This window comes from Cibotium barometz, chromosome 30 (genome assembly GCF_041138505.1).
Source record: "Cibotium barometz isolate CiBa-2024 chromosome 30, ASM4113850v1, whole genome shotgun sequence".
Lineage (NCBI taxonomy): Eukaryota > Viridiplantae > Streptophyta > Polypodiopsida > Cyatheales > Cibotiaceae > Cibotium > Cibotium barometz.
The window spans coordinates 28,452,519-28,479,693 of NC_141075.1; the positions used below are offsets into that span (position 1 = coordinate 28,452,519).

At 40.5% G+C, this 27,175-nt stretch overlaps 1 protein-coding gene across 10 annotated transcripts in view; it reads right to left on the minus strand.

Moving 5' to 3' along the window:
- Positions 1-23,274: 23,274 nt before the first annotated feature.
- LOC147621353 (protein BONZAI 1-like) overlaps positions 23,275-27,175 on the minus strand; it is a 56,744-nt gene continuing 52,843 nt past the window's right edge. For 5 of the 10 annotated variants that reach the window (XM_086824084.1, XM_086824089.1, XM_086824090.1 and 2 more), the window contains 3 exons: positions 24,296-24,375; positions 24,086-24,182; positions 23,275-23,999 (listed from right to left, as the gene is read on the minus strand). In XM_086824084.1, the coding sequence (XP_086680210.1) occupies positions 23,928-23,999; positions 24,086-24,182; positions 24,296-24,375 (249 nt within the window). In that variant the 3' untranslated portion in view covers positions 23,275-23,927. Of the gene's footprint in view, positions 24,000-24,085; positions 24,183-24,227; positions 24,376-27,175 lie in introns of those variants that run through there. The other 5 variants (XR_015269813.1, XM_086824085.1, XM_086824086.1 and 2 more) reach the window with 4 other exon arrangements.

The following is a 27,175-nucleotide window of genomic DNA, read 5'->3' on the forward strand; positions in this document are numbered from 1 at the left end:
AGGTGACACCTTAGCACTTCCCGGGTAGTTGTTAATGCAGTCATTTTAGCTCCCTTTGGGAGTTTTTTATTCTTCCTTCCACCCAACTGAACAATGTTATGACTGGGTCCTGTGGGTGGGGGCTTTTCTTCGTGTCCCTTGGCTGAGCTTCTTTGTTTCTTTTAGAGTATTTATCTAGCTCTTTTATTGAAGTGGTTATTGACATTGCTTTGGCAATCCTCAACCCATCTTGTTGAGTGGTCTTCCTCCTCCATACCAATGTTTTAGCATTGGTTTTAGTTGGGTGCTGGTGCTGCATGCTTTTACTACCGGAACAGTTTGTGTGACGGTGGCCACTAAGCGGGCTTTGGGAACCCACACTACCCTATTGCCTTAGTAGTATCCCTGCGCTCGTAGTAAATTCTTTTGGACCCACTGCTTATGAATGCCTTGTGGGATGTTGGTATTTCTGGAGTACTGCCAACCTGCTTGTTGTGAGGTCCAAGTCTGATTTTTGGCTCCTTTGTGAATCTTTCTTACTGTCTCCATATTATCCTTCTTCTCCTCCTTGTGGGGCTGGTTATTTAGTTGAACCTTGGGCACCCATTTCCATTTCCCCTGTGACTTTGGATATTGTTTTATGTACGGTTTGTGAAACTGATGCTTTTTGAGTTGATGTCACTATGCTCGGTGGTGCTACCTCCTCACTCATGGCCTGTTTCCCTGTGTTTGCCAGGCTCCAAAAGGGTATGGACATGACATTGTCGCCTTCTTTCAACAGTGCTGTCCTCTTCTCCCATTGGATATTACATTTGCTGGCGCAAATCCAGGATCGTCCTAGGATTATTTCCTCTTCCATGGAACCTGTAGGCGTGACAAACACTTTCCCAACCAAGGAATTATTTCTGATGGAAATGTTAACACTTAAAAATACCACAGCTCTCGTATAGTTAACAAGTGCACACTACATCCTTGTGCATCAGTGGGTTCAAGGTGTGGTCTATCTAATGTCTCATATGAGATCAAGTTCCTTGTTGATCCTGTATCTACTATTAGTGCAATGCTCGTTGCATGGCCTTTAGCTATAGTGAGTTCCACCTTGAGTCGTGCTGGTTCATCCGAGAGAGTTAAGGAGGCCATGTTGATGTGTAACAGTCTCTTCAGGAGTAATTGTTTAGCTTTGGCCTTGCTTGCCTTAGCCTCTTCTCGAGTTTGCTGGATTTTTTCCTTTGCACATTGTTTTTGTTGTTTTAAGAGATGTTCTTGCAAGAGCATCTCTTGGGTCGGTGGTCCAAAATATTTTTTAAATTTGCTTCCATTGACGTAACCCTCCATCTATACACTGTCAATTGTCTCAACTCTAACCAACCCCCCCTGAGGTGTGATCTCAGACACTCGGAAGGGTCCTAGGCCTCTATATTTGAGTTTCTTTTTCCTAGTGCTTCCTACACCATACATGAGGACAAGGTCCCTCGTTTCCACTTCTTTTTGCTTCAATTTTTTGTCGAACCAATGCTTCCTACGTAGTTTCTCGACCATGAGTCCATGCGATGCTATTAGCCTGGTCTCATCAAGCTTCTCTAAATCGATTAGCCTTTCAGCTAATGCATTCTCTGTCAAACGTTCTTGCACTGCAATCCTTAAGCTTGGAACTAGGTATTCCTTAGGCATTACTGCCTCAACACCATAAGCTAGACGAAAGGGAGTGTATCCCATCACTACCTTATATGACGTTCGATATGCCCATAGGGCTGCTGTCAGCTTATGTTCCCAGTCCATTCGACTTGCTTCCAAGGTTTTTGTCAAGATAGTACATAAAATTTTGTTTGTACTCTCTGCTTGAACATTAGCCTGTGGGTAATAAGGTGAGGATTTCCGATGGACCACTAAGAATCCAGCAAGTAAATGATTGATCACCTCATTAATAAAATGTGAGCCGCAATCACTAACTAATTCTAATGGGCAGCCAAACCTTGAGATAATTTGCTCGTATAAGAATTTTGTTGTTGTTTTCACAACAAAGCTGAAGAGGATGTAGAAGCATACCACTTACTTAGATAATATATACATTCTGGACTGTACTCCTTCAGAAATGTTCATAAGGTTTAAAGATAAATTTATAAAGGGAACGGGTTCCACAGCAGATGCTCCAGCACCAGGCATGCCAGGTGTTGCGCGCCTAGTGGCTCAGTGGCGACAAAGTGCACAGTCAGACCACTTCCCACGTCATGAGCACCACCTCAATACTGCACGTGTGAAGGTGGCGGGCTGTAACCACCATAATAGTCGTTGCCAAGATCAAGAAGACAAAGCTTAAAAGGGTGGTTGATCACTACTACAAAGGGATTGCAAGGTAGCACGCTGCTAATAGCTCACAGCAGCTAATAGTTGATAGCCAGTAGTGAGAAGAAAAACATGGTCATAGTCTTTAGAAAGTAGTATTTTTTGTGTCGAGAAATTGCTCTGTAATGTCCTACAATGATTCCAAAAGTAATCTAGTAAAAAAGAGCAATGATGCCATTCATTATGTCTTTGTGTTACTCTCTATAATGTGTTGAATAAGAGTGTTGTGTCTCTATTTTAATAAATAGGTTATGCACTAGAGAGAGAGTGAGAGAGTTATGTAACAAAGTGAGAGTGTGTGGAGTTCTAAAGCAGAGCAATGTTCTGAGTGCCCCCATGACTACTCTAGAGATGGCATTCGAATCCAGAAGCTCTCGCGGGTGGCTACATGCCTCCCACAGCATTGTCTGACCGGTTTGTTACTTCAAACCGGTTTGTTACTTCAAACCGGTTTGTTACTTCAAACCACTGTCTTGCCATTCTGTTGGGAGGAAAATTGATGAGAAACAGAAGGAGTACTTTTTTCCTCTTTAAGAGGTTTTTTCCCTCAAGCCTATGTACGCGCTCTTATGAGTGTGTGTAAGTGACCTTATCATGTCACTTGTACTTCACTCTTTATCATCAATTTCCTTTGAGTGTTATGCTTTTACCAATCTTTCTTTGTTGCATCTATGTGTGCATTGCTACCTTGATCTCCACTCTAATAATTGGTATTAGAGAAGGTTATCTTGGCTCTCACCTCCTTGCCATCTTCTCCTTGAGCTGCTCTTTTGATTGTCTCAGGTTGAGCTATCCTCTTAGGTGGAGAAGGTATAGTCTATAGTGTCAAACACCTTCAACAACATCGTTAACATTATCATTGATTTTTGCATTCCTACGCTAAGTAACATTTTCACACTCTACATTGTAATTTTCACACTTTGCAGGTTGTCTTTGTCATTAGGATCTATTGGGTTGCATTCAGTGGCAAGTAGTTGGGATATTTGCATTTTGTGTCAGAGATTAGGTATTTGTAGAGACTGAATGGCATACAGTGATGTATTTGGGATGCTTTTCATTGAGGATAAGCTTGACAAGACCGTTGTGATCATATATGAATGATAACTCATATATTAGTTGCCAAGGGCTGATTTATGTCATCATTGGCATTGAGGCACAGAAGATAATAAGGTACTTTGGATGGTGATACTAGTTCAGATATAAATGTGATATCTTCCTCCTCACCTCCCACAGCGAAACAAGCTAGGTGGGATGAAAAGGATACATATGCACATGCATTGGTGGCACTTTCCATGAAAAGAAGCACTATTCCTCATATTCGCTTATGAAAATTTTTCAATCAGGCTTGGAATGCGCTTTACCAGGTGTGTAGTAACATGGGTGGCCTACTTGAGTAAACAGTTAGAGTCCAAACATATGAATGAGGAAGATTTAATGGATGAGTAGTAACTTGCATGTATTGATGATGCATATCTAGACAATTTATTAGTGTCTACTATTCTTACAGCTTTACCGAATTTATACAATGGTTTTGTATCCACACTTTGATTCATATGATCAAGGGTAATTCCAATGCCCTTATGTTGGATGAGTTAGCTGCAGTACTCTTGTAACAAGAGCAATCTCAAAAAACCGAACTAGTATGCATGTGGGAGATCAAGCATTCGCTTTGCAAGTTAAAAAGGTAAAAGGCAAAGCCTTTTCTCAGGCCGTCTATAAGCTAAAGGCAGAATCATCATAGTCTTCTATAGCAAGGATGCCAAGAAGAGAGGTGATAAGCCTAAGAAGAAACGCAAAGGCAACTACTATTGGAAGCCATGCCATTATATCAATGAATGAAGAAAAGGACTGAGAAGGAGAAGAAAGAGTTAGGCATGGTTGTGGGGCTAATGCATTAGCATCACCAAGTTTTGAAAAGAAGGAGTCAGCAAACTATGCACAAGATGATTGGACATAAGTTATGCCCACTACTGCAAATGGTGGTACAATCACTTTCTCATAAGTCTTGTTTGTGCTGCCAGGCATTAAAAATAACTTGATGTCAGTCTCTACCATTTCTAGGGCAAGCCTAGTTGTCAAATTTATTGATGGTATGTGTACATTTCATGACTGGAGGAGTGATGGAGACCTCACTCCAATCATGGAGACACCACTATGGTATTTGGCACTCTAAGCCATGGGCTTTACAAGTTAGACAACAAATGAGAGATTGGTTGTTCATACGTGCTATTAAGTGATGCAGAGCTATGGTATGCCCACTATGGTATCTAGTACTCTTAGCCATGGGCTTTACAAGCAGGACAATTATGAGAGGTTGGTACATAATTCTTGTTCAAAAAGTATTTCATGATATGAGTGATGCAAAGCTATGGCATGTCCGCTTTTGTTTGTTGCGTCTTAAAATCAAGAGATGGCATCAGAGTTGCAAAAGCTTAAGGCTCCTATCAAACATGTATGTGGGGTAAATTTTGGACAAGATGTAATAGGCATCATTCCCAAAAGATGGATGGACTATCCAAAAATTACATCTTATACATATTGCTATATGTGGTCCTTTGAGGACACCATCGGTTGGGGGATATCTCTACTTGAATTTTATTAACAACTACTCCATGCATACTTGGGTGTATCCATTGAAAGCAATGTCATAGGTTTTTCCATGCTTCAAAACATCAATGCACAATGCCTTACACACCTTAGCAAAATGGTGTGGCTACTAAGAGGAAGAACATCTCTCATGGAGATGGCATGTTGCATAGTTAAAGGCCAGGATTTACATCATGTTTTTTGGTTGGAGGGAGTTGTGTGTGCCACTTATGTGCAAAATAGATGCCCCCTAATAAGGCCTTATAAAAAATTACTCCTCATGAAACTTGAAATGGCAAGAAGCCCTTAGTGGCTCATTTACGTATTTTTGGTTGTCTTGCTTATGCTCCTGTACTTGAGAAAAAATGCAATACGTTAGACGATAAGGAGATAAAATACATTTTTTTTTTGGATATAGGGTATAAACTCTACCATCCGGCCACAAAGTGGATTTTGGTGAGATATTTCTTTATAAAGAACTCAGCTCATCCCATGCCTTTTTTGTAAAAAACGGTAAAATATATGCTCACATAACATCTTTGATACACTCCTATCTTTGTACAATGCCGCGGGTAGCCATATGCGGAGCATATGAATGCTCAACAAGGTGCTGTAAAATCAACCCATGCCAGCTGAAAATCAACTTGAATTTCAACCCCCATAGATCACCCTATTGATGACATGAGGAAAGGCCAACCATACAAGCATCCAAAAGTATGCCAAAATGGCTAGTGTAGATATTGCGAGATACCAAATTAGCTACTCCTTTACCAAGCAAGGCACGTGCAGGTTCTTTGTGATCATGCTCTTGTTGCTAACATATGTAATGAAGAGGAAGCTATTTCCATTGCGGAAGCACATGAAAATGATCATTGGATGTAGGCCATGTAAGATGAGTACGACTCAATCCTAAAAAATGAGACTTGATATTTAGTAGATTTACCTTATAATAAAAAGGCCATTATTATAAAGTGGATTTATAAGATTAACCATAAAGTTGATGGTAGCATTAACCTACAAGAAGGCAAGGCTTGTTGCAAAGGGTTATGCTCACAAGAAGGGCATAGATTATGATAAGACCTTTTTACCCACATCTCATGTGACCAAATCAAGTGTATTATTACATTGGCAACATATCATGGTTAGAATGTACATTAGTTGGATATTAAGAATCCATTCTTGAATGGTTATTTGCATGATAAGGTTTAAGTATCTCAGCCTCGTGGTTTTGTTGAGAAGGGACAGGAGTCTAAAGTATGCAAGTTAAGAAAAACTTTATATAGCCTTAAGCAAGCTTCCACAACATGGTATGAGAAGATAAACGCATACTGGTTGCAAATGGTTTTTGCAACAGTCCAATTGAGAGTACCCTTAATGTAAAGGATAAGTAATAGATCATTTTTTGGTCATCATTTTATACATTGATGATATACTGCTTTACATGCCCTACTCAGAAGAAAATTTCAGTCTTCAAGGCTAAATTACATGTGTCATTTGAGATGACAGATTTTGGCTCGTTAAATTATTATTTGGGCATATAAGTTATGTAGTGTGATAATGGTATCATGACATTGCCGTCAAAATACATACAAAGGTTCCTTACATGGTTTGGCCTTGAAGATTGTAAGCCTATTGCTACACCAGTATTAGAGAAGGGCTAGGTTTAGTCTTCAGGATGCAAGTGAATGATTTAATGCATCACTTTATCACAACAATTGCATGTTGGGGACCTCATCTATCTATGCAATACGTGGCCAGACATTTAGTTTAAGGTCTCCCAGTTTAGTAGGTTTATGCATAGTTCCATAAGTATGCATTAGTAAGATGTCAAACGAGTATCCTGATACTTACAAGGCACTCACTCCCTTGGCCTTTTCTATGCTAAGGGGGGGTGATATTCAACTGCATGCTTTCAGCAATTTTGTTTGGGCTAGATGTTATGACGCGAGTGTCCACTAGTGGATTTTGCTTTCATCTATGGTGATTCATGTATATCATGGCTCAACCGACAATGGCCACTTTGAGCTATGAAGGTGGGTATAGGGCATTTTTTACAGTAGTGACTATGGAGTACGTATGGCTTAGATGCCTTTTGCTAGACCTTGGTGTTAGACAATAGTCCGCTACCTTTATCTTCACTACCCTGATAGAGTACATTAGCCTAGTGTTTCATGCTCACACAAATCACATTGAGGTATATCATTATTATGTTAGGGAGAAGCTCATTGTAAGAGAGATTAGCCTACTTTATGTCTCTACACACGATAATGTGGTAGATACATTCACGAAGGCTCTCTCAAGAGAGAAGTGTGAAGCTTTTCACAAAGCTTTGGGCTTATTTCCATTTGGGGATTGATCAGCCACATGATCCCTATACATGTTCACATCATCACTATAGAGGGGATTTGTAACCATTTATATGGTAGTGTGGACATAGGCTAATAATGGGCTCAGGCACATTTTTCCTCTTTAGAAGGTTTTTTTCCTCGAGCGTATGTACGCATTCTTTTTATGTGAGTAAGTGACCTTATTATGTCACTTCACTTGTACTTCACTTATTCTTATTAGTCTACTTTGAATGTTGTGCTTTTACCTATCTTTCCTTGCTTTTTGCATCTATGTGTGTGGTGCTACTTTGATCTCCACTCCAACAAATTTGGTGAGTGCCTTAGCAATTAGTTTACTAAGACCTCAAGGTAATCACCTCTATTTTTCAATATATCCATAATTTTATTTTTCTATAGCAAAGAATCCACTGTTATCTCTTGTCACTATTGTGTAAAAGCTAGCATATAAGTGTGAATTAGTGATTATTAGGAGATGATTTATGACTTTTTTGGTTTTTTTTAAGATTAAGGGACTAAATTAACAAGCTAACACACTTATGTAAGCAAACAAGAAGAAAAACACACCAAAATTAATGTTTGTTTACATAGGATCAATGAACCAATCAAACTGTTCACATATTTATACAACCTTAGTTGCATGCTTAGAAGAGGAAAAATTAAGTCTATAATAAGCTCGTATCAATCAAAAGAAATAAAATCACTTAATAATGGTGAAGACTAGGCTAAGGTAATGTAAAATTGAGAGTAAACTCTACTTAGCTAACTACAGAAGTCTTTGAGAGGAACTCTAGGGAAGTCATCTAGTAAAAAAGAAACGAAGCTAAAAGAAGAAGAAGTAATGACTGTGAAAATCAAGCAAGCTAATCTCAATAATCCCTACAAGTGAATAGGAAAGTATGACTAAACACAAGAGTTTAGTCTTACTCTTTGTTAAGAGTAAGACTAAATGCAACAAATGGTTAAGAGGAACTCTAGGGAAGACCAGTGGAAAAGGCATGAGAAAGAGCCAATATTCCTAACTCTAGAACTAATGAACAAGATCACACATTGCTGGAGGATTAGAGGAAGGCCATAGGCCACAACTTGCCTCCAATGGATCAACACAATATTTTCTTCGAGGATGACTTCATTTCATCCCGTTCAAAGGCATCGTCTCCTAGTAGCAAAGAAATAATGCACATTCTCTATACAATTGCATGTCTTTGAATGAGTGTGAATATCACCCGTGGGACATAGCAAGCCTAATAATCTTCTTGTCATTTGAAGTTCAAGTCCTAACACACTATTTTTTGAAAGAAAATGCTCAAATTTGGAGAGAGATTCATCTAATTGGATGAATGGGAATTTATCAGTCCATGTCAAAGAACTAGAAGAGGAGGAGCCATGTCACATTGAGCCAAAAACAAAGCAAGAACTCCCTAAAGTACCCATGAACAAACTGGCACGACATTGTTTTGAAAACGATGGAGATGAATGTCGTGCTACCTGTCATATAAAGGTAGTCTCCTCAATATTGGATGGTGGTGCTAATGTCAACATATTCACCAAGGCTCCTGGGAGGCCTGCGGATTGGGTAGCATTATTTTTAACTTGCGGTTTTGAAAGTGATGGAGATGAATGTCATGCTGCACCTATCATCATATAAAGGTTGTCTCTGGTAATCTTGGATGGTGGTGCTGGTGTCAACATCACAAAGGGCTACTGGGAGGCCTAAGGATTGGTTAGCATTACTTCCAATGTGCGGTTGCCACTTCTATATCATTGTTATAATTATGCCTTGTGCTTAACGATCATTGATTATGGGTCTAGCTAAGCCTATGACATGCGTATTGTCAGCTAAGATGGAATTCATATATAGATAGCCTAGGTATTAAGCTTAACTAGCTTTTGGCCCCTCGGATATACCTTGGGCTATCAGCACTTGTAAATACGAGATCATGTATATAAGACATTTTTATAATGAGAAAAAGGACAATCTCATTAATCACAATTGAGAATGTTTGATAGCTTGCATGTATGCTTCCTTCTTTGTTGCATGCTTTTTCTCTTCCTCTTATTAACTAGATCTCTCTTTCCCACATCTTGCAAATGCCCACATCTTTCTCTCATTAGCTAGATCTCTCTTTCCCACATCTTGCAAATTCCCACACAATCCTCATATGAGGGAATAAAGCATGCCTTAAAGATGTCTGTTGCTTTAGTTTCAAGCACTAGTTGTGAGAGAGACGATAACCGATTGTTCATAGAGCAAAGAGGAAAGAGAGAGGAGGATAACAAGGTCTCCTTGCTTGAAAGTTTTATGCTTGAGATGCCTGTCAATCTAAGCTTTTCTTCTCTGCTACACTATCTCTGCTTGTAGAGAGCTAAGTTGTCTTTCTTCTTCTAAGGCTAGGAGCTCCTGTATTCTCTGCCCCCAGGATTCTTCCATTGGTAGCTTTTCTTGGATTGCCACTCTCAAACTCTACACCGCAAATTCCACGGGAACTACTACCTCAGCCCATAGACTAGTTTGAATGGTGTTTTCCCTATTGAGACTTTGTAAGATGTGCGGCTTCTAGTCCCAATCGTCCTTGTTGGCATTTATAATCTTCTTCAGGATTTTGGTCAGAACCTTGTTGGTAGATTCTGCCTGTTGGCCATTGCACTGTGGGTAATAGGTTGAGGACTTCTTGTGATTAATTAGCTACTTTGCATCAACCCTTTCATCACCTTGTTCATGAAATGGGTGCCCTGGTCACTGACTATTTCCACCGGCAATCCATGCCTAGTAATAATGTCCTTGAACACCTCTTATGAGGAATTTCTCTTCTCACTCATAGCTTTAGCTTCCGGCCATTTAGTGAAATAATCAATTGCCACAATGATGTATTCACACTTGCTGCCTTTTGTGGGTGGCTTGATTGGTCCAACAAAATCCAATCCCCACTTCATGAATGGAAACAGTAGCAATATGGGCAAGATGGGAAATCTATTAGAATAACCAGGTTGACCCATCCGCTAACAGACATCACATTGCTTTGCTTCACTGTTGGCATCCCTCATGATCATCGGCCACCATAGACCTGCTTGCAAAAATTTTCGGGCTGTGATTTATCTGTCCATGTATCGTCCGGTAATGACACAGTGTGCTTCTCTTAATACTACTTGCTGCTCATGGTTTGGGACACACCTGCATAGGATCTGGTCTATGACCTCTTTTGTAGAGCTACCTTGTAATCATAGTGAATTTCCTGCTCCTTAAGGTAATTCGTTTCTTTCTGTCAGCAGTGCAACCTTGCGAGAAAGATCCATCCTCTAAAAACTACAACATATCATAATACCAATTTTGTCCCACTTCTACAGCTACTATTGTGAATAGGTTGGTATCTGGAAGTTGGTCATCCACTCCATCTAGAGAAGGTTCTCCAGAATCCAATCTAGATAGAAATTCCGCCATCGCATTTTCTTTGTCAGGGCATATGCTGGATGGTGAACTCAAACTCTTGTAGTAGTAGAAGCATCCACCTTGCCATCTTCCCCCCCAGAAAGGCTTTGTTCACCAGATAAATCTGGACTTGATGGTCCACATGGAAAAAAAACTTGTTTCCCAAGAGGTAGTGTCAGAACTGGTTCATATAACACAAATCATTAAGAGAGCTTACCGCTCTGTTGTGTGCTGTAGCTCCTTTCAGCTCTTGTGAGGACTTTGCTAGCATAATGAATGGGTTGCCTATACCCTTGTTGCTTCTTCTGCACATCAGTGCACTACCCACTGCTTTGTCTGAAGCATCCACATACACATGGATCATTTCATTCTAATTTGGGGTGGTTATTACTGGTGACACCATGCTCTTTAGCCATTGGAATGCCTTTTGACACTCCGAACTCCATTCATACTTTGCATTTTTCTTGGTGAGTGCATACAACAGGTTAGCCACATGTGCTAAAATTTTTAAAAATGCAGCATGCCACTTAACCTTACCAAGGAACCTCTCTAGTTGCTTAATGTTTTGAGGAGCAGACATCCTAGATATGGCCTCTACTTTAGTAGGATCTATGGCCAATCTTTGGGCTGACACAATGTGTCCTAATAGTGTTCCTGATCTCACTCCAAATGCACACTTGGTTGGCTTTAGCTTAAGCCTTGTATCTCTGCATCTGTAGACACAGCCTCAAATGATAGATGTGCTTTGCGTTATCTCCATACACACTAAAGTCATCTACAAAAGCTTTCATGAAGTTTGTCAGGTAATCATAGAAGATCTCTTGCACCATTCTTTGAAAAGTAGTAGGTGCATTTTTCAAGCCGAACATCACGAGACAGTCGCCGAAGACACCCATTCAGTGATGAGGGCTGCCTTCTGGCGCCATTTTTACATGGTTGTACCCACCGAATCCATCCATAAATGAGTACATTTACTTTCCAGCTACCTCATATAGCAAAGAGTTCATAAACGGAAGTGGAAAGGGATCCGAGGTAGTTGCGGCTTGTGGTAGTCCACCCAAATTCTGATCTTCATGTTCTTTTGGGAACTACCACAATTGGGGGTATCCAAGCAGCTTTCTCTACTGGCACAATGAAACCTACTCTTAGTAGTCTATCAATTTCTTCTTTGACTTGTTTGGCATAGTTGGGGTTCATTCTGTACCTGACTAGTATGACTCCTTATCTTAAATTGATGCTGTGGTGGAAGAATTTAGGGTCGATGCCCTCCATGTCCTGGTATGACCAAGCAAAGACATCTTGATATTATTTCAGTAAGACATCAACTCTTGCTTGAATTATTCTTCCAGTTCCAAACTAATCTTCTTTTTCATTTCCCAAATTCACCTCTTCTATTCTATCCGGTCTTGCTTCCGTGGCATTTTTCTTCTAGTTCTCTTTTTGCTTCTGCACCCAATCACGGATCTCTTTAATCTCTTCCTCTTGCTCCAGATTTCGAGCCCATTTAATCTCTTATAAGGCTTTCCTTTGCATGGTTTTTCTTAATTTTGTTCTCCTTTAGCCCTCTGGTTTTACGAAATCTGATTCTTTTTTCTTCATTTGTTTGGCTTCTTCTTCCACGTTTTCATCTTTTGCTTCCGCATAGTGCCCCATTACTTCATTCACATGTAACATGTACAAGGGCACTAGGTCACGATGTTCGCATAGTATTGTGTCTTCTTCATCATCATCGAAGCCTTCTGATATATTGAATGTCTTCACATAAACTGGCCTTTGAGCAGGTGTTACGGACCCCTTTATGTCGAAAAGATCAAAATGAACTTTTCGCTTCCCCTTTCTGATAGAGATTCTGTTTCTACCCCAGTCCTTCTTTACTTTGCCATGTCTCAACCAGGGCCTTCCCAATAACACCTAGTAAGACGACCCAGTGTGGTTTTCAGTGGTTATGACCACCAAGTTGACCTTGAAGTCTACTTGTTTGATTTTCATTTGGACATTCTTGATAATTCCTTTAGAAACACCATTCTATTATCTGCCATTCTTATGTTGAATGGAACATTAGGCTCTCATTTGAGACCCAATCCCACTGCAGTTTCCTCAGTAATGACATTTACTCTGGATCCACCATCCAGTAGTGCATCATTGATGAGCACATTGTTTTGGTAGGATTGTGACTTTGGGCACTTCATGACCTCTGGATATACTGGGAGTTCCTCCACTTGCATTCTGGGGTTTCTTCTTCTTTTGAGTGCTTCAGTTCCTTGCTTAGTCCTTCAATACCTGCCATCAAGTTTTTAGCCTTGAATCTTGGACATAAGTCTAACACTTGTCCTTAGGAGAACATGTCTATCCAATAGCATAGCATCTTGTGCGGATTTTTGCTTGCTTTTGGGTGATCTGCGCGATGACTTCGCATGAGCCACCCTCCTTCTACTTGCCTTGCCTTCTTTTTATTTCCTTAGTGGTTTTGATCCTCACCTTAACCTGTTGTTTTCCCAGTCCTCCACAACTGCCTTTTTGCGGGCTTTGGGTGAATCTTGATTATCTAGCGGAGTGATTACTACATTAGACTCATTTGGTTTTGCCGTTGTGACTGCCAGTTATCTTGAACCTCCATCTGTATATCATTCACCTGCACCATGTTTGAACTTGGCGGATTTTCATTGAGTTCAATAAATTCCACCTGTCTTTCTCCATCATGTTTTTTCTTCATGGCACATTCCGCCTTGGTGTGCCGAGGCTGTTGACAATAGTAGCATGTGAAGGTTATAGAACCACCGTCATGTCCTTGGCTTCTTCTTCCTGAGTAATTTTCGCGGCCTTTTCTCCCATACCTTCCCATCCTTGGGCATCTTCTTTCCACTCCTTCCATACTATTCACCACATGGGAGCTCTATTTTTGAAGTTGTACTTGTAGTTCCATGTACTATGATTATACATGTTACAAATGGTATACGTTGGTGACACTATGCATTCCTTCTTGAGGTGGCCTTCTTGTTTACATTGAGAGAAGAATACATTTCTGCAAAATTATGAGCTTTTGTTCTTTTTCATCTATTGCATTAGCGGCTTCACATGCAACACAAGTTCTCCGAGGCTCCTTTGTGTCCTTGGCAATTTTCTTCTTTTTGTCCTTCCTTTTCTTTACTGCCACACTGGAGTGTCATGTGAGGTGTTACTTGAATCATCCTCTTGAGTTGTGACACTTTTCTTGGGCTTTCTCTTTTGTCTTCTTTCTTGACTTCTTTTTTCTGCCATTTTGGCCAGCTCGACCACTTCCTAGAACTCCTCTTCAGTTTCTGTATGCCCGGCTTAAGCCCTTGGACAAACCAATCTACAACTATTTGCATTGAGGGTCGGGTTTGTTCCACCACTCTTTGCCTCAAGCTCAGCAGTTTTGTTCCATAGGCCTCTACATCCATGTCTTCTTGTTGGAGTTCTCTCAATTTATCATAGAGTTGAGTTGCGGACTTTACCTTGAGTAATCTTCCCAGAAAAGAAGGCATGACCTCTTCATAAGTCTGAAAATTGTTGTCTTGGTATCTTGACACCCACTTCGTGGCTCTGTCTTTGAAGGTGTTCATGAAAGCAGGATTTCACTCAACTCTGGTTCTTCCACATCCTGAGGTCTCGACACTTTCTAGTATTGCTCAAACCTCCTTATATGCAGATCTGCATCTTCCCCTTTCTCTCCTAAGAATATTGGGAAATTTTTGTCTAATGATGCCACAGCTCCCTTGAACCTTTTTCAGGGTTTTTTTTGTTATGGTTGTTCTTCTTGGTTTTGTTGCTCCACCCTTCTTGGGCTTTCTGGACCTCGATTGTGCATAGCTTTTAGCTCTTGGTCCAAATTGTCTTTGAAATCTGACGCTCCCTCTTGCTCGTGTGGTGTTGTAGAAGTTTCCACACTATCTTCCTGATTGGAACAATGCGAGACACTATTAGTAGCTGCGAGCTTCTTAGAGGGTTTCTTGGAAGGCATTACTTCTCTCCATCCTCAGGTTCACTATCATGCGGAAGGCATGCTTGACTCCATTTTTGCTGGTTGGATTGTGTGGTGGTGGAAAGTTCTCCGCACACTGTCTTGCCCAAAAATGCTCCTTCATGGTATGGCTTCTCCGTAGACTTGTTTTAGGGATCTAATTCTAGCAAGATTAGTTTAAGCAGAACCACAACTTCCTCTTTCAAAGTTTCCTTTTCCTGAAGGTGTAGAATGCTACTCAGCAACGCCGCGATGACTATCTGCTCTGCCCCTGCAATTTTCCAAAAAGGAAAGATTATCGGCCTAGTTGCAATGAGGATTCCCTCAGTAAGAAGTATTCCAATGGAGTTGTGGTAGAGTTCCCTAGCAGAATTTCCAGGTGTTTCTCGCTGATTTTGCTCTCAATGAAATGGCAAAACAACGGTCTGAAGTAATAGACCAGTTAGGCAATGCCACATGGAAGGCGTGTAGCCACCTGCTGCCAGAGCTTCTGGATTCGAACACCATCTCTAGAGTAGTCATGGGGGCACTCAGACCACCACTCCACTTTAGAACTCCACACACTCTCACTCTGCGCTACATAATTCTCTCACTCTCTCTCTAGTGCACATCATCTTTATTAAAATAGAGACACAACACTCTTATTCAACACATTACAAAGGGTAACACAAAGACGTAATGAATGGCAACATTGCTCTTTGTTTACTAGATTACTTCCACAATCATTTCAGGATCATTACAGTCGACACAAAGACTACTGCTTTTTCTAAAGACTATGACTATGTTTTTCTTCTCACTATTGGCTGTCAATTGTGAGCAACGTGCCACCTTGCAATCCCTTTGAAGCAATAGTGAATCAGCCACCCTTTTAAGCTTTGTATTCTTAATCTTGGAAACGGCTATTGTGGTGGTTACAACCCGCCAGCTTCACACATATAGTATCGAGGTGGTGCTCACGACGTGGGAAGTGGTCCACCGACTGTGCACTCTATCACCACTAAGCCGTTGGGCACAACACCTATCCATAATTAGCCTACATCCACACATCACTTCTATACAAAATCTCCCCTTCCAAAGTATAATCCAATTGGGAGTAATTAGATTCCCAAAAGTGTGATTAGGTAAGCTAATTAGCAATTGGATTAGCCTTCTTTAATTTTTGGGCTTAGTAAAATCCCTAAGTTAGTGGAAAACTACTAATATTGGTTGGAGGGCTTATCATTAACCTACTAGCCCTCGAATCCAATTTGGATGCTTCACTCCATAGCTGATTACGACTATTGCAAGATTCACAGTGGTCAATATGTGATGTAATATGTCCTAGACATGTAATAAAATACTGGAAGAAAAGTGTGTAAGTTCATAAATTCTGATTTTTTGCTTCACTCCATAGAACTTTGGGAATTAGCTGCATATTCTAGCAACTATGGACATTCTTCCAATGTAGACTAGAATAAGATATACTGCCATAGATAGCAAGAAGATAACCTATGTTTATATATAAAGTGCTACATCCATGTTAAAGGAGGAACTACAGGGATCCCATGAGAGTTAAGGGAAGTTTTAAATATCCATAATATATGGCCCAAGTTGTAGACCTAGAGGAAGAAGATTGGGAAGTTAGGCGAGCCATGTGTTAAATTTAACAAGGGGTTTTGCTTTTTATGGTGCATATTCTAGAGAGAGAGACTTGAGAGAGGTGTCCAAATTAATGAGAAAAGATCATAACCATGAGAAAATAAAATTTAAAGAATTATCAAGGTTTGGTTAATAGGCTAAGGTTGAATTTTGGGGCCAAGAAAATCAAATAGATGAAAAAATAAATATGGAAACTATTAGTTAGAGTGAACCATACACGAGAAGAGCTAGTTCACTAAGAGTAAGGGTTAGTTGTGCATGAGGAAGGGGTAGTTGCATGCATAATTAAATTATGTATGAGAATATCTAGTTCACTAAGGATAAACATTAGTTGCATGAGGAAGGGGTAGTTGCATGAGAAATGGATGGTTGCATGCATAGTTAGCTCTTTGCATGAGATATGGTGGGCTACCAAACTTGAGGCAATTAAGGGAGCATGTGGAGTGCCCAACGGTCATTTTCAAGTGTATAAAGGCTCCCTAGCTTATTTGGAACAAACGAATTTTTACCTAGAGAGAGAGGGGAGAGTAGCATGTGCACATCATTTTACCTAGTACAATTGCTTAGCACTTTAGGTACTTCAATTGCACGTGTACTAGATCCTTGGGAGTACTACAGTACCTTCAAGAGACCTAGAGAAAATTGTGGATGTCTAGGGACCTGTATAGCAATTCTATTTCGTCTTTGGGCTCTACTTCAACCCCCCCAATGCTAGGCAAAGAGGTACAATTAGCCCTTGTATTTAAAGTTTCCAACGTTAAGGCAAAGAAATACTCTCAGCCCTTGTCTTCAAAGTTTGATTTTTTCATGCTATTTCTTTCATTTTAATTGAGTTTGATCATCTAAATTTAAATTAAACAAATAAATTAGTAATTATTTGTTTAATTATTACACAATATCCTAGGTAGACCTATCTACACCTTAGGGTAAATTTTATTAAGGTTGTGTGGCCAAAAAGACACACATAGTCCAAATTCAAACAAATAAATTTATGATTCTTTGTTTAATTATTACACAATATCCTAGGTAGACCTATCTACACCTTAGGGTAAGATCTTATTAAGGTTGTGTAACTAAAAAGACACACGTAGTCTAAATTGACCCTTTTTTTTCCAATGGGATATACATTAGATTCAAGTTGAGCTTTTTTTTGGAGAAGAACTAAGATTTTTGCACACATCCCAAAGACCAGTGAATTAATTGACCTTTATGTAGCACATTAGCCTTAGGATTATCAAAGAATCGTTATTTTTAGGGCCACATAAAATTATATGTTTTATTTTTGCACATAGATAAATCCATGCTAGGATTATGCTAAGTTGAATTTGACCTGACATTAGGATAGGGATTAATAGTCTAGGTTTAAATAAAAAATTATAAAGTGAAGATAAACATGCACACGTGAATCAATAATATTTTAGAGTTCAAAATAAATTATTTTTTAGAAGGGATTTAGATTTAAAATGATTTGATTAGTTAGTTTACTGATAATTTAGGTTAATAGTTATGCAAGATTTAGAGAGAGAGAGAGCTACTAAATTACCCCATTAACTAAGGCCATCAAGGCACAAAATATTATCCGAGATGATGTATAAATCGTGACCTTAGTTTTTGAAATGAAATAATAAATAAAAGACTCATGGAAAACTGGTTTTTTTAATTAGCTAACCTTGTTCAATTTCACAGTTTATCTCTCGAAATTAGCAAAGTTTATCTCTCGAAATTAGCAACCCTAGAAAGAAATGGAAAATAGGTATACATAGAGTTAGCTGAACGAGGCGTAGAATTTTACCAACCTAAGTAGATATGAACTTAGACCGAAAATGGCTAAGGAAGAATCTTCAATTGTCTAATGACCCTAGAACACCCTAGAGGAAAAAACAATTATGAGACCTTGAGAAATTGGGGCATTAAAAAGACAGTGTCTTGATGAGAAGACCTCAGCAGGATACATGTGACTGGAAGAATTCAACTTATTCGGAGTTTTGATTGGAGAGTTGTGATGTCTCGTCGAACTTACCACCATGGTTTACACTACTTCGGTTATGGGTATAATACATGGTGCTTAAAATAATGCGTTGAAATAATTGTGTGAACATTGTATTCCTGTGAAGGTACCACAAAGGTTCATAGATTTAGGTGTTAATGTTATCTGCGGGGTGTGGCACATGAAGGCAGCGGTAGAAGACCTTGACCCCTCTCCGCTAAACGTGGTGTGCCTTGGCACGATTGGTATGATGGACAAGGAAGCGGCTCTAGATGATTCAAGCAGGGTGGTGCCTAATGGATAGGTATGCGAGGTGATTCGAACAAGGGTGGTGCCTAATGGCTAGGTATGCGAGATGGTACTAGACATGTGGCCCCCGATGCCCAGGTACAGGAGTGTACTACCACCACTGGTAACCCTAAGGCCTTCACTCAACTAGAAAGCGAAGCTTGTGTATTTGGGGTCTCCTCACTCAACAAGCAAGGGCCAATGCAAACAACTCAAACATGGCCGTTGAAGGCCCAAGCATGGATTAGGATTACAGCTAGCATAGCCTAAGGAGGCTCAAAGAGAAAAGCCATCGTTATTGTGTTAGAGAAATCAATACTGATAGAGAGAGACACGCCTAAAAGATGAACAAGAGAGAGAATTCACACGATTCAATGATATGTTGTATTGATTGATTGATATGAAGTAGAAGCCCATGTATATAAAGGCCTTTTCCAATACCAAACCATTTGACCTTATTTAATGCATGCTTATCCACTCCATCTAAGTTCACACACAACTACACACAAAGTGTTCACACCTTTTTAGGGATGTGTTCACACACGCAAGCAAGACCTTGACCCCAACAAACCCCCCCTCAAGGGATTGCCTCATACTATGTCAAGGATAAATCTAGAACACTAGTTTCACATGCCAGTTTTTTTTACTGTATCATGGATAAATCTAGCTTCTAGTTTCACATGCTAGCTCGGTTCCACTTGGGGTAGAAACACATAAGGAATAGGTCACACAAACAACACACACATACATGGATACATACAGTACAGGCCTTACTTCCAACAAATCCCCCTCAAGGGCTATCTCTCCTGCTCTGTGTTAAGGATAAATCTTGGACTCATGGTCCAATTTCTCATGCTCGCAATGGTGTTCCTCGGCTAGGAACCCCCTCAAGGGATATCTCACCTCACCTGTGTCATGAGTTTTTCTCACGTCGATGAGTGGTTCTACATGCGCAGGGACAAACAAGGAAGAAAGACCAACAACACACACAAATCACAAGCAAACATATCACATGGCCGACATCATATGGTGGCCAGAGGTGATTTACAAAAAACAAACACAAGATTATTTTGTTCATTTTTGGGATATATCCCGGGCAGAGAACCCACAATATATATTAATGATTATTTTTAGGAGTAGAAACTCCCAGTCGATGAAGCTCTTGGTGTGCTACTATGTCCCAAAAGCCGATGTAGAAATCGATGAAGAAGACTTAGACGTGGGAGGCCATAATGAAGCATAATAAGAGAAATCCATGAAGCCCATCTGAACAACCAAATGCCATTTTACAGTCATTTTTAAACCTCAAGGTTAATAAGCTTTAAGGCTTTTCTTTTCTTCTTCTTTTTTGGGCTTTAGTTTTTTTTTTTAAATAAACCTCATCTTTTTCCCACGGGTGTGGCCACCTGCAGAGGTGTTGATCCTCTCTCTCTCTCTTTGCTTCTGCTGATGGAAAGCAGCTGTGTGGAGTGGAGGCCCTCAGGTGGACATGGACGTGGCTGTGAACGCTGACTCGTGAGACAAAACCGTTGTGGAAAGCGTGGTGCGTTGGGTACCGCCTATGTTGGGCACAAGTGGAAAGTAGTCGTAGAAGTAGATGGGAAAGATGTTGCCAATCCTGTTGCGGTGGCAGTGCTGTGACGGTGGCACCATGAGGGGGGCAAGAGGACTAACAGTGAAGGTTGTGGCTGGGTGTGCTTTAGAGAGCCAAAGCACAGCTGGGAAGGGAGCCATGTTGTTATGGGCGGCTAAGGCTACTGGAGATGAATGCCACAGAGACAATTAGGCCTATAGAGAGGTGTTACAGCTGTCATCGTGGTAACCAAAGGAGAATACAATAAGTGATGACAAAAACATCGATAGCAGCGCGTTGATAGAGTGTTGATGATAGCGCGTGCAGTAGGGATAATGTCGACAGAATGCCGTAATGAAGGCCCAAGCATGGATTAGGGTTACAACCAGCATAGCCTAAGGAGGCTCAAAAACAAAAGCCATCGCTATTGTGTTAGAGAAATCAATACTGATAGAGAGAGACACGCCTAGAAGATGAACAAGAGAGAGAATTAATACAACTCAATGATATGTTGTATTGATAGATTGATATGAAGTACAAGCCCATGAATATAAAGGCCTTTTCCAATACCAAACCATTTGACCTTATTTAATGCATGCTTATCCACTCCATCTAAGTTCACACACAACTACACACAGTGTTCACACCTTTTTAGGGATGTGTTCACACACACAAGCAAGACCTTGATCCCAACAATCGTCTCAAAGAGATTCCATGCTTTTGTGTGAAGGCTATCAACACAACCCCTCACTCTATGCGTTCGTGCAAGTAAGAGAAAACCCCATACACAACCACCTCCTTTCGACGAGCTAGGGTTTCAATTGGCAACAGCAAGTTGTAAATCAACCATAGCCCCTACACAATGTTTCATATCAGCAAGAGGAGTCTCTTTGGGGTTTCTTATACGATGTCAAGAAAGTCTTCTTGAAGGAAGGGGGAGGGTTTCTTCTTCACATGTGGCACTTCCTCTACTTCTAAAGAAACCCTCCCCTTCTTCAACGGTGGCAATATCAACTTTCGTTCCTCTCCCACCCTCCAACAATACCACCATAGATACCATCTCGTATGCATTCCATTGTCTTTAGTTTCTTGTTAATATGCATCTACATGATACTAACATGTAAACCATGTATGTTTACTCATATTGTTTTATCTATGTATACTTGTTTATGATATCTATCTATGTCATGTATATCTTACTTGGTCGCTCGTTTGATTTTGGTTTGTCTTTTACCAACTTTCATGCATCTTCCTATGTATGCAACTATTGTGTGTATCTTAGTTGGTTCGGTCTTTGTGCGTATCTTTACCTGCTTTGATGCATCTTTCGATACTACTATGTATGCGTACTATTTTTTCATGTAGATGTAGACACTTCATTATTCCATGTAATTCTCTCTTCCTTTCTATATTAACTCTATTCAAATGCATCATGTTATCAAGGTACATATTTTGATCATTTTTCATGATTACATCTACTTCATGCCCTTATCACACGGTGTGCCCTTTAGTGAGAATTGTGTAACAAGGCCAAACAAAGACCAAGCCTACAAGCAAGAAAAAAGGTGGTTTTTTCGCATAGAGAGATAAAACCTTAGGTGATGGACTGGTTAGTGGCCAGCACTAGCCTACAACTATTCCGAGTTTAATGTCAAAGTTATATAAGGCATCTACTACAGTTCTCCTACAAGGGGAGCACACGAGAGGAACAAATCAATTTTTAGTGTTACTTTAGAAAGTTAAGTAGCAATTGTTTTCTTTTCAAGGCACTTGTCGCATTACAATTTTGGGCACATACCAAACATCTCAAACACAAAATTGCACCCAAAGAAAGGATCTGAGATAGCATTACTTATAGCCTTTTGTGGATAGCTTCGTGCTTTCCACAGCTTCTGCCTTGGTTGTAGCTGTGGAAAAATCCAAAGCTCACAGAAGCATTTGAGAAGTTGGAAATGGTACTAAAAGAACATGCATGAGATGGGGATGAATGCAATGCCATTTGGGGAACAAATGGATGCACTAGAAAGAGAGTGGCAAGGTTACTCTTTGGATGTAAATGATGAAATGGATATAGGCCTAATATGAATGAATTGCCACAAAGTATTACCCTCATGTGAAGCAGAGGATAGTGTTTAGTGTACAAAGCTAGGTTTTTTATTCGTTGCATCATCTTCTTTTCCATAATGAACTATGGTCGGGAGAATCGATACCCCCCCACATTTAAGATCCTGTTTTCACAAAGCCTACCAATCGCAAGCTTATCCTCTACTCATCATTACTAGCTTTTCCCCTCTTTATCCACCCTATCATCTCCTTTCTCTATTTGTGGTCTCCTCTCTTTATTGCCCTTTAAGCAATGTGTGCACACCACTTCTATTTCATTACAGAAACCTACCACCTTTCCATTCTGTTACAATATATTTCCGTTCTGTTACAATATATTTCCATTCTGTTACAATACATGGCAATGCTTTCAAAGAAGAGCATTCAGCATCATTTAACTTCCCAAACACATTGCACGTGTGGGCCAGGTGAATTTCTCTTAATCAATTACCTGGTTACAAAAAGTTTTTTTTTGTGTCAAGGTCACTTTTGAAATTGACACATCCTTTTTGCACAAGCAGGGCTACCCATCAATCTACAACAGCATGCATGCAAGGCATCTTCTTAGTACACTTAAATGCAACTTGTCTGAAAGGACTATAAAATTAAAAAACAAGCCCTTCCTTTTTGATTCATTTGTCAACAAGAAACAACATAAAATCACCAGAGTGCATGACATTTGATGCACTTTATGAATGAAATATTAATCAACAAATAAATCTGTTCTTTATTATGTACCTATTCAATGTGTATAGATCATGGGTTTCAAACAGGTGTCTTATGTGGCGTTTTAAACCCTTAAAAGTTATCCGTAAGTTGCCTTGCCTCACCATAAAATGGAAACAGTCATGCATCTCATTTATTCTCAAAAGGACTCTGCATATTAGTGGGCATTTCACACAAGTATATGCATGGAGAAGTTCATCTGCATGCACGCACGCAATCAAGGCTCATCTACCTAGCTTTACTGTGGCTTGATTCCACATCTTTCTTGCACCGAGGATAAGAAATAATGCAGACGCATTACTTAATATGGTCTTCACATTGAGCTGCTTGTTTTTTATAATGAAAAAATTATACATGACGGGGAATTTGAAGAGCTCAAATTCAGATTGGGACACCTTGGGGAGCAAAAAAATGTTACACAAAATAGGCAACGGTGATAACGGATCCTGATGCTGACACCTAGGCAGTGTTGATCGTTTTTCGGCACATAATACATCCTCCCATGATTACAAGTCAATGGTGTAGAGGCATCTTCAAGGAGACTTTTTACAACAATACAAAATAAACTTTCGCCCTTGAGTTGGAATAGGAAGCTCTCATCAGCTTCAAAGCCAGTCTCACTTGAGTCATCCTGCTCTAGCAGAGAAAAGTGAAATGCATCTAGCCATTCAGGAGCTTCTACCAAAAGCCGCCAATAATAATATTACAAAAAGGTCTTCCAAGCACCTGCCTTCATGAACCTCGTATTCTCAAAAATCACATTAATACACCCAACAAATTCCTCAAAGCTGGAACATGTCCTTCTCGCCATTGAAGTAACGAGGTGGACATCTCATGCCAGCGTCGGGGGCTGCGAGGCTACAAAGCCTTTTATAAAAAAATTCCCAAAAATATAAACTGAACTCATTGCATGCTTGCCATGGCCTCCTGCATTGCGTTTGGAAAAATTTTCATGTTTTGCATGTACTCCAAAAACTGTGCTGGAAGCTCTGCAAGCAACATGTGTGCAAGAGAAATTGCCCCTGCAATGCATCAGACCCTTTCAGAGTTATTGAAATCCATGCGAGAACTCAAGAGGCAAGCAGGTTAAGGCATTACTAATTTCAACCTGTGGCATTCCGCAGTGGCATAAACTGCACGATATCCCGCACTGCCACTCTGTTCCTATCCGATGACTGCAATCTACCTCTATCTGCATCCAAGTACTGTAACAAGGGTACATGTTGTTAATCTCTCTCTCTCTCTCTCTCTCTCTCTCTCTCTCTCTCTCTCTCTCTCAGCCCGACTTTGCTGCTGCACAAACCCTCTGCACTGTGACCTATCTTGCCCGTTTTTTTCTTTCTGCCCGGTCCGTTTTGGCCTTGTTTTGCCCTGTTCAGGGTGCCTATTGCTCCTGCCCTATCTTCCATGCAAAGAAGAACAAACATAAACAAACAGGTTAAGGCATTACTAATTTCGACCTGTGGCATTTGTCGGCAGTCTTCAATAACTGCACAATATCCACCCTGATCAAATCTGATGACTGCAATTTGCATCTCGTACATAACATGCAGATCACTGTTGGCTAGCTGTGGGTACCATACCACCGTCTACAGATTGGTCAGGTAGAGCAGATCGAACCCCTCGGGCGGCACAGATATGCAAGGTATGCATGACAGAGGAGGTCGAGACAGAGAAGCATGACATGTTTAGGTGCCCATCTTACTATAAGATCCGGAATATATTTTGCTCCCTTCCGAGACAGATTCGGCCCTCTCTCACAAGCTAATTATCGAGAGGATCAGAGATGCTTGGGTCTGTACCTACTCGAGCTTCACTGCCACCGGGAGCTCAGACGGCAGCTAGGGAGCCAGAGCCAACCAAATGCCTCTCAGACATCCATAACAGACTTTTTCAGATTGCATTCGCCCACACAGATAGTACGTAGCCACTTTGTCCAGAACCCCCTTTGATTTGCATCATGCATGGTTGCATGTGAATCTAGAAAATTTGCTAGATGTTTGCTATGTTTGTGTGTTTCATGACGTGTGTAAAGCCCAGCACTTCATGGGACGTCCGCCTACTGTCACGTGGTGGGAATGTCTTCTCAAACCAAGAAGTTAGATGAGACAAGGAGGCCGTTTCATGTGGGTCCATTTCACCTGGCCAAGAGTCACAGTTGTCCACATTGCAATATGCTACTTTGGCCAAAGACCTACCTTTGCCGGTGATGTATTGCAAGATGGTCAGTCTCTTTTTGCACCTATATTTGCAGACATAATAGGGTTCTCTCATGTAGGAGACATTCTCCTCTTGGGAGACTTCAATGTCAGAACAACTAGTGTCACCATTTGGCTCCCGAACAACTATGTATCCTTAAATAAATGCAAAGATAGATTCTCACTGGATCTTTCTATGCAGTTGGACACCAATTTGATGGGTGAATCACCCTCGGGATGTCTAGTGGTTGGGCTTTGCTCATATGACGAGTAGTCCTGTGACATGGACTGGTATTTCAAGAGGGATGGGAGCTTTGCTAATATGATCAGTAGTCCTGTGACATGGACTGGTATTTCCAAAGGGATGGGAGCTTTGTTGATATGATCAGTAGCACTTCTGGCAGTGCTAGTGTGACTAGTAGGCTTGGAGGTGTGACCAATATGACTGGGAACACTGGTGCTCGTGGTCATCTAGTATGACTAGACCCCTAAGTGAGATACATGACTTGAGAATGGGGGATTTCCAATGTATATTTGCATATGCATTTCATTTTGTGTAAAAGATTTATTAGATGCATGACTTGTTTTCGTGTCTTGCATGCTTGCTTTATGTCTAGACTCGTAGCGTTGGGGACACTCAGAACTACTGGCTACGAGACTTTGTGGATGCCTTTACTTGTTGATTAGTGATTGGCTTTTTGCAGGTGCCGAATTTAGCCATTGAAAGTACCAAAAGCTTTTTGCAGGTGCCGAATTTAGCCATTGAAAGTACCAAAACCCACGTTTAAGACTTAGTTAAGTTTGCTGCACTGGACTGCATACAGGCTGCATATAGAGTCGTACAGCAGTATCATCTTCATCAACTCTTACACACACCAGGGCTACAAACAGGGAAAGACAGCTGATTGTCATCAACTTTTCTACAAGTGTATGGTGAACCATTCATAAAATTCAAGTGTAGAATCTGCTGAAAGCTCTTGATCGAATATCTCACTTTTGATACAAGTACCTTGAAGGAGTATCCAAAAGGAAGGTATGTGTTGGAAAGAGTTGTTGCACACACATGTTTCAATCTAATGTCTGAAGACTAGATAAGCATGGCTCTCTAGGTACATCCAGCCTAGTGTGAGACTGAGAGGGTTTGTGAATACACATAGCCAGCTATATGAGACTTGGCCCGTCCTGCGAGATCCACATTAGACCGGTGTGAAGCTGGAAACACCCCTTGCCTTGGGCTTGGGCGATAGACTTATTTTATTTTGTTTTCATCCTTGGTACTTGGAAATCCGGTGCAAGAGCACCCAGAGCACCCTCTACATGTATCTGTAAATACTCCCTGTAGTAAAGTTTTCTTTTTTTTTTTTGTGGGGAGGAGTTTACCATATCTTTTATCACTAAACTGAGTGTGGATGAGTGTGGTTGTAACTACTAAAGCTATCTGTACTGGTGCTTTGACGTGAGGTTTAATATTCCTAGGAATTTGGATTGTACCACCCACCTCAGTTTCAGCTAGTGCACATGTGCAGATGTATGACTTTCATGCAAATTCCAGTAGTTACCAGAGGTTTTTGCCAACCTGTTTTTGAAACATCTCTTGCAAATGCTAGCTAGCACGTCAGGGGTATCCACTGTTGGAACGAGTGATTTTGGTTCCAGTGGAAGTGCACCACTTGCACCAATTCCTTCTACACAAGAACAACTCAAATGGGATGCTAAAGATACACAAGCTCATGCCTTGATTGCTCTCTCGTGTAAACCGCAAGTCATACTTCATATCCGTTCATTTACTTCTTCTAAAAGTGCATGGGATATATTTGCCTATTTACATCAAATCCGCAGTGAGGCTTCTGTAGAAAAGCTTGACTTGGAGCATATGATTGAGGGTGATTCTATGGATGGATTTCTCACCCGTGTTCAAGGATTTGTGAGAGCAGTTAATCAATATTGATGACGTGATATTGATGATGTGATACCTAATAGTTCACTTGTCTCTATCAAGG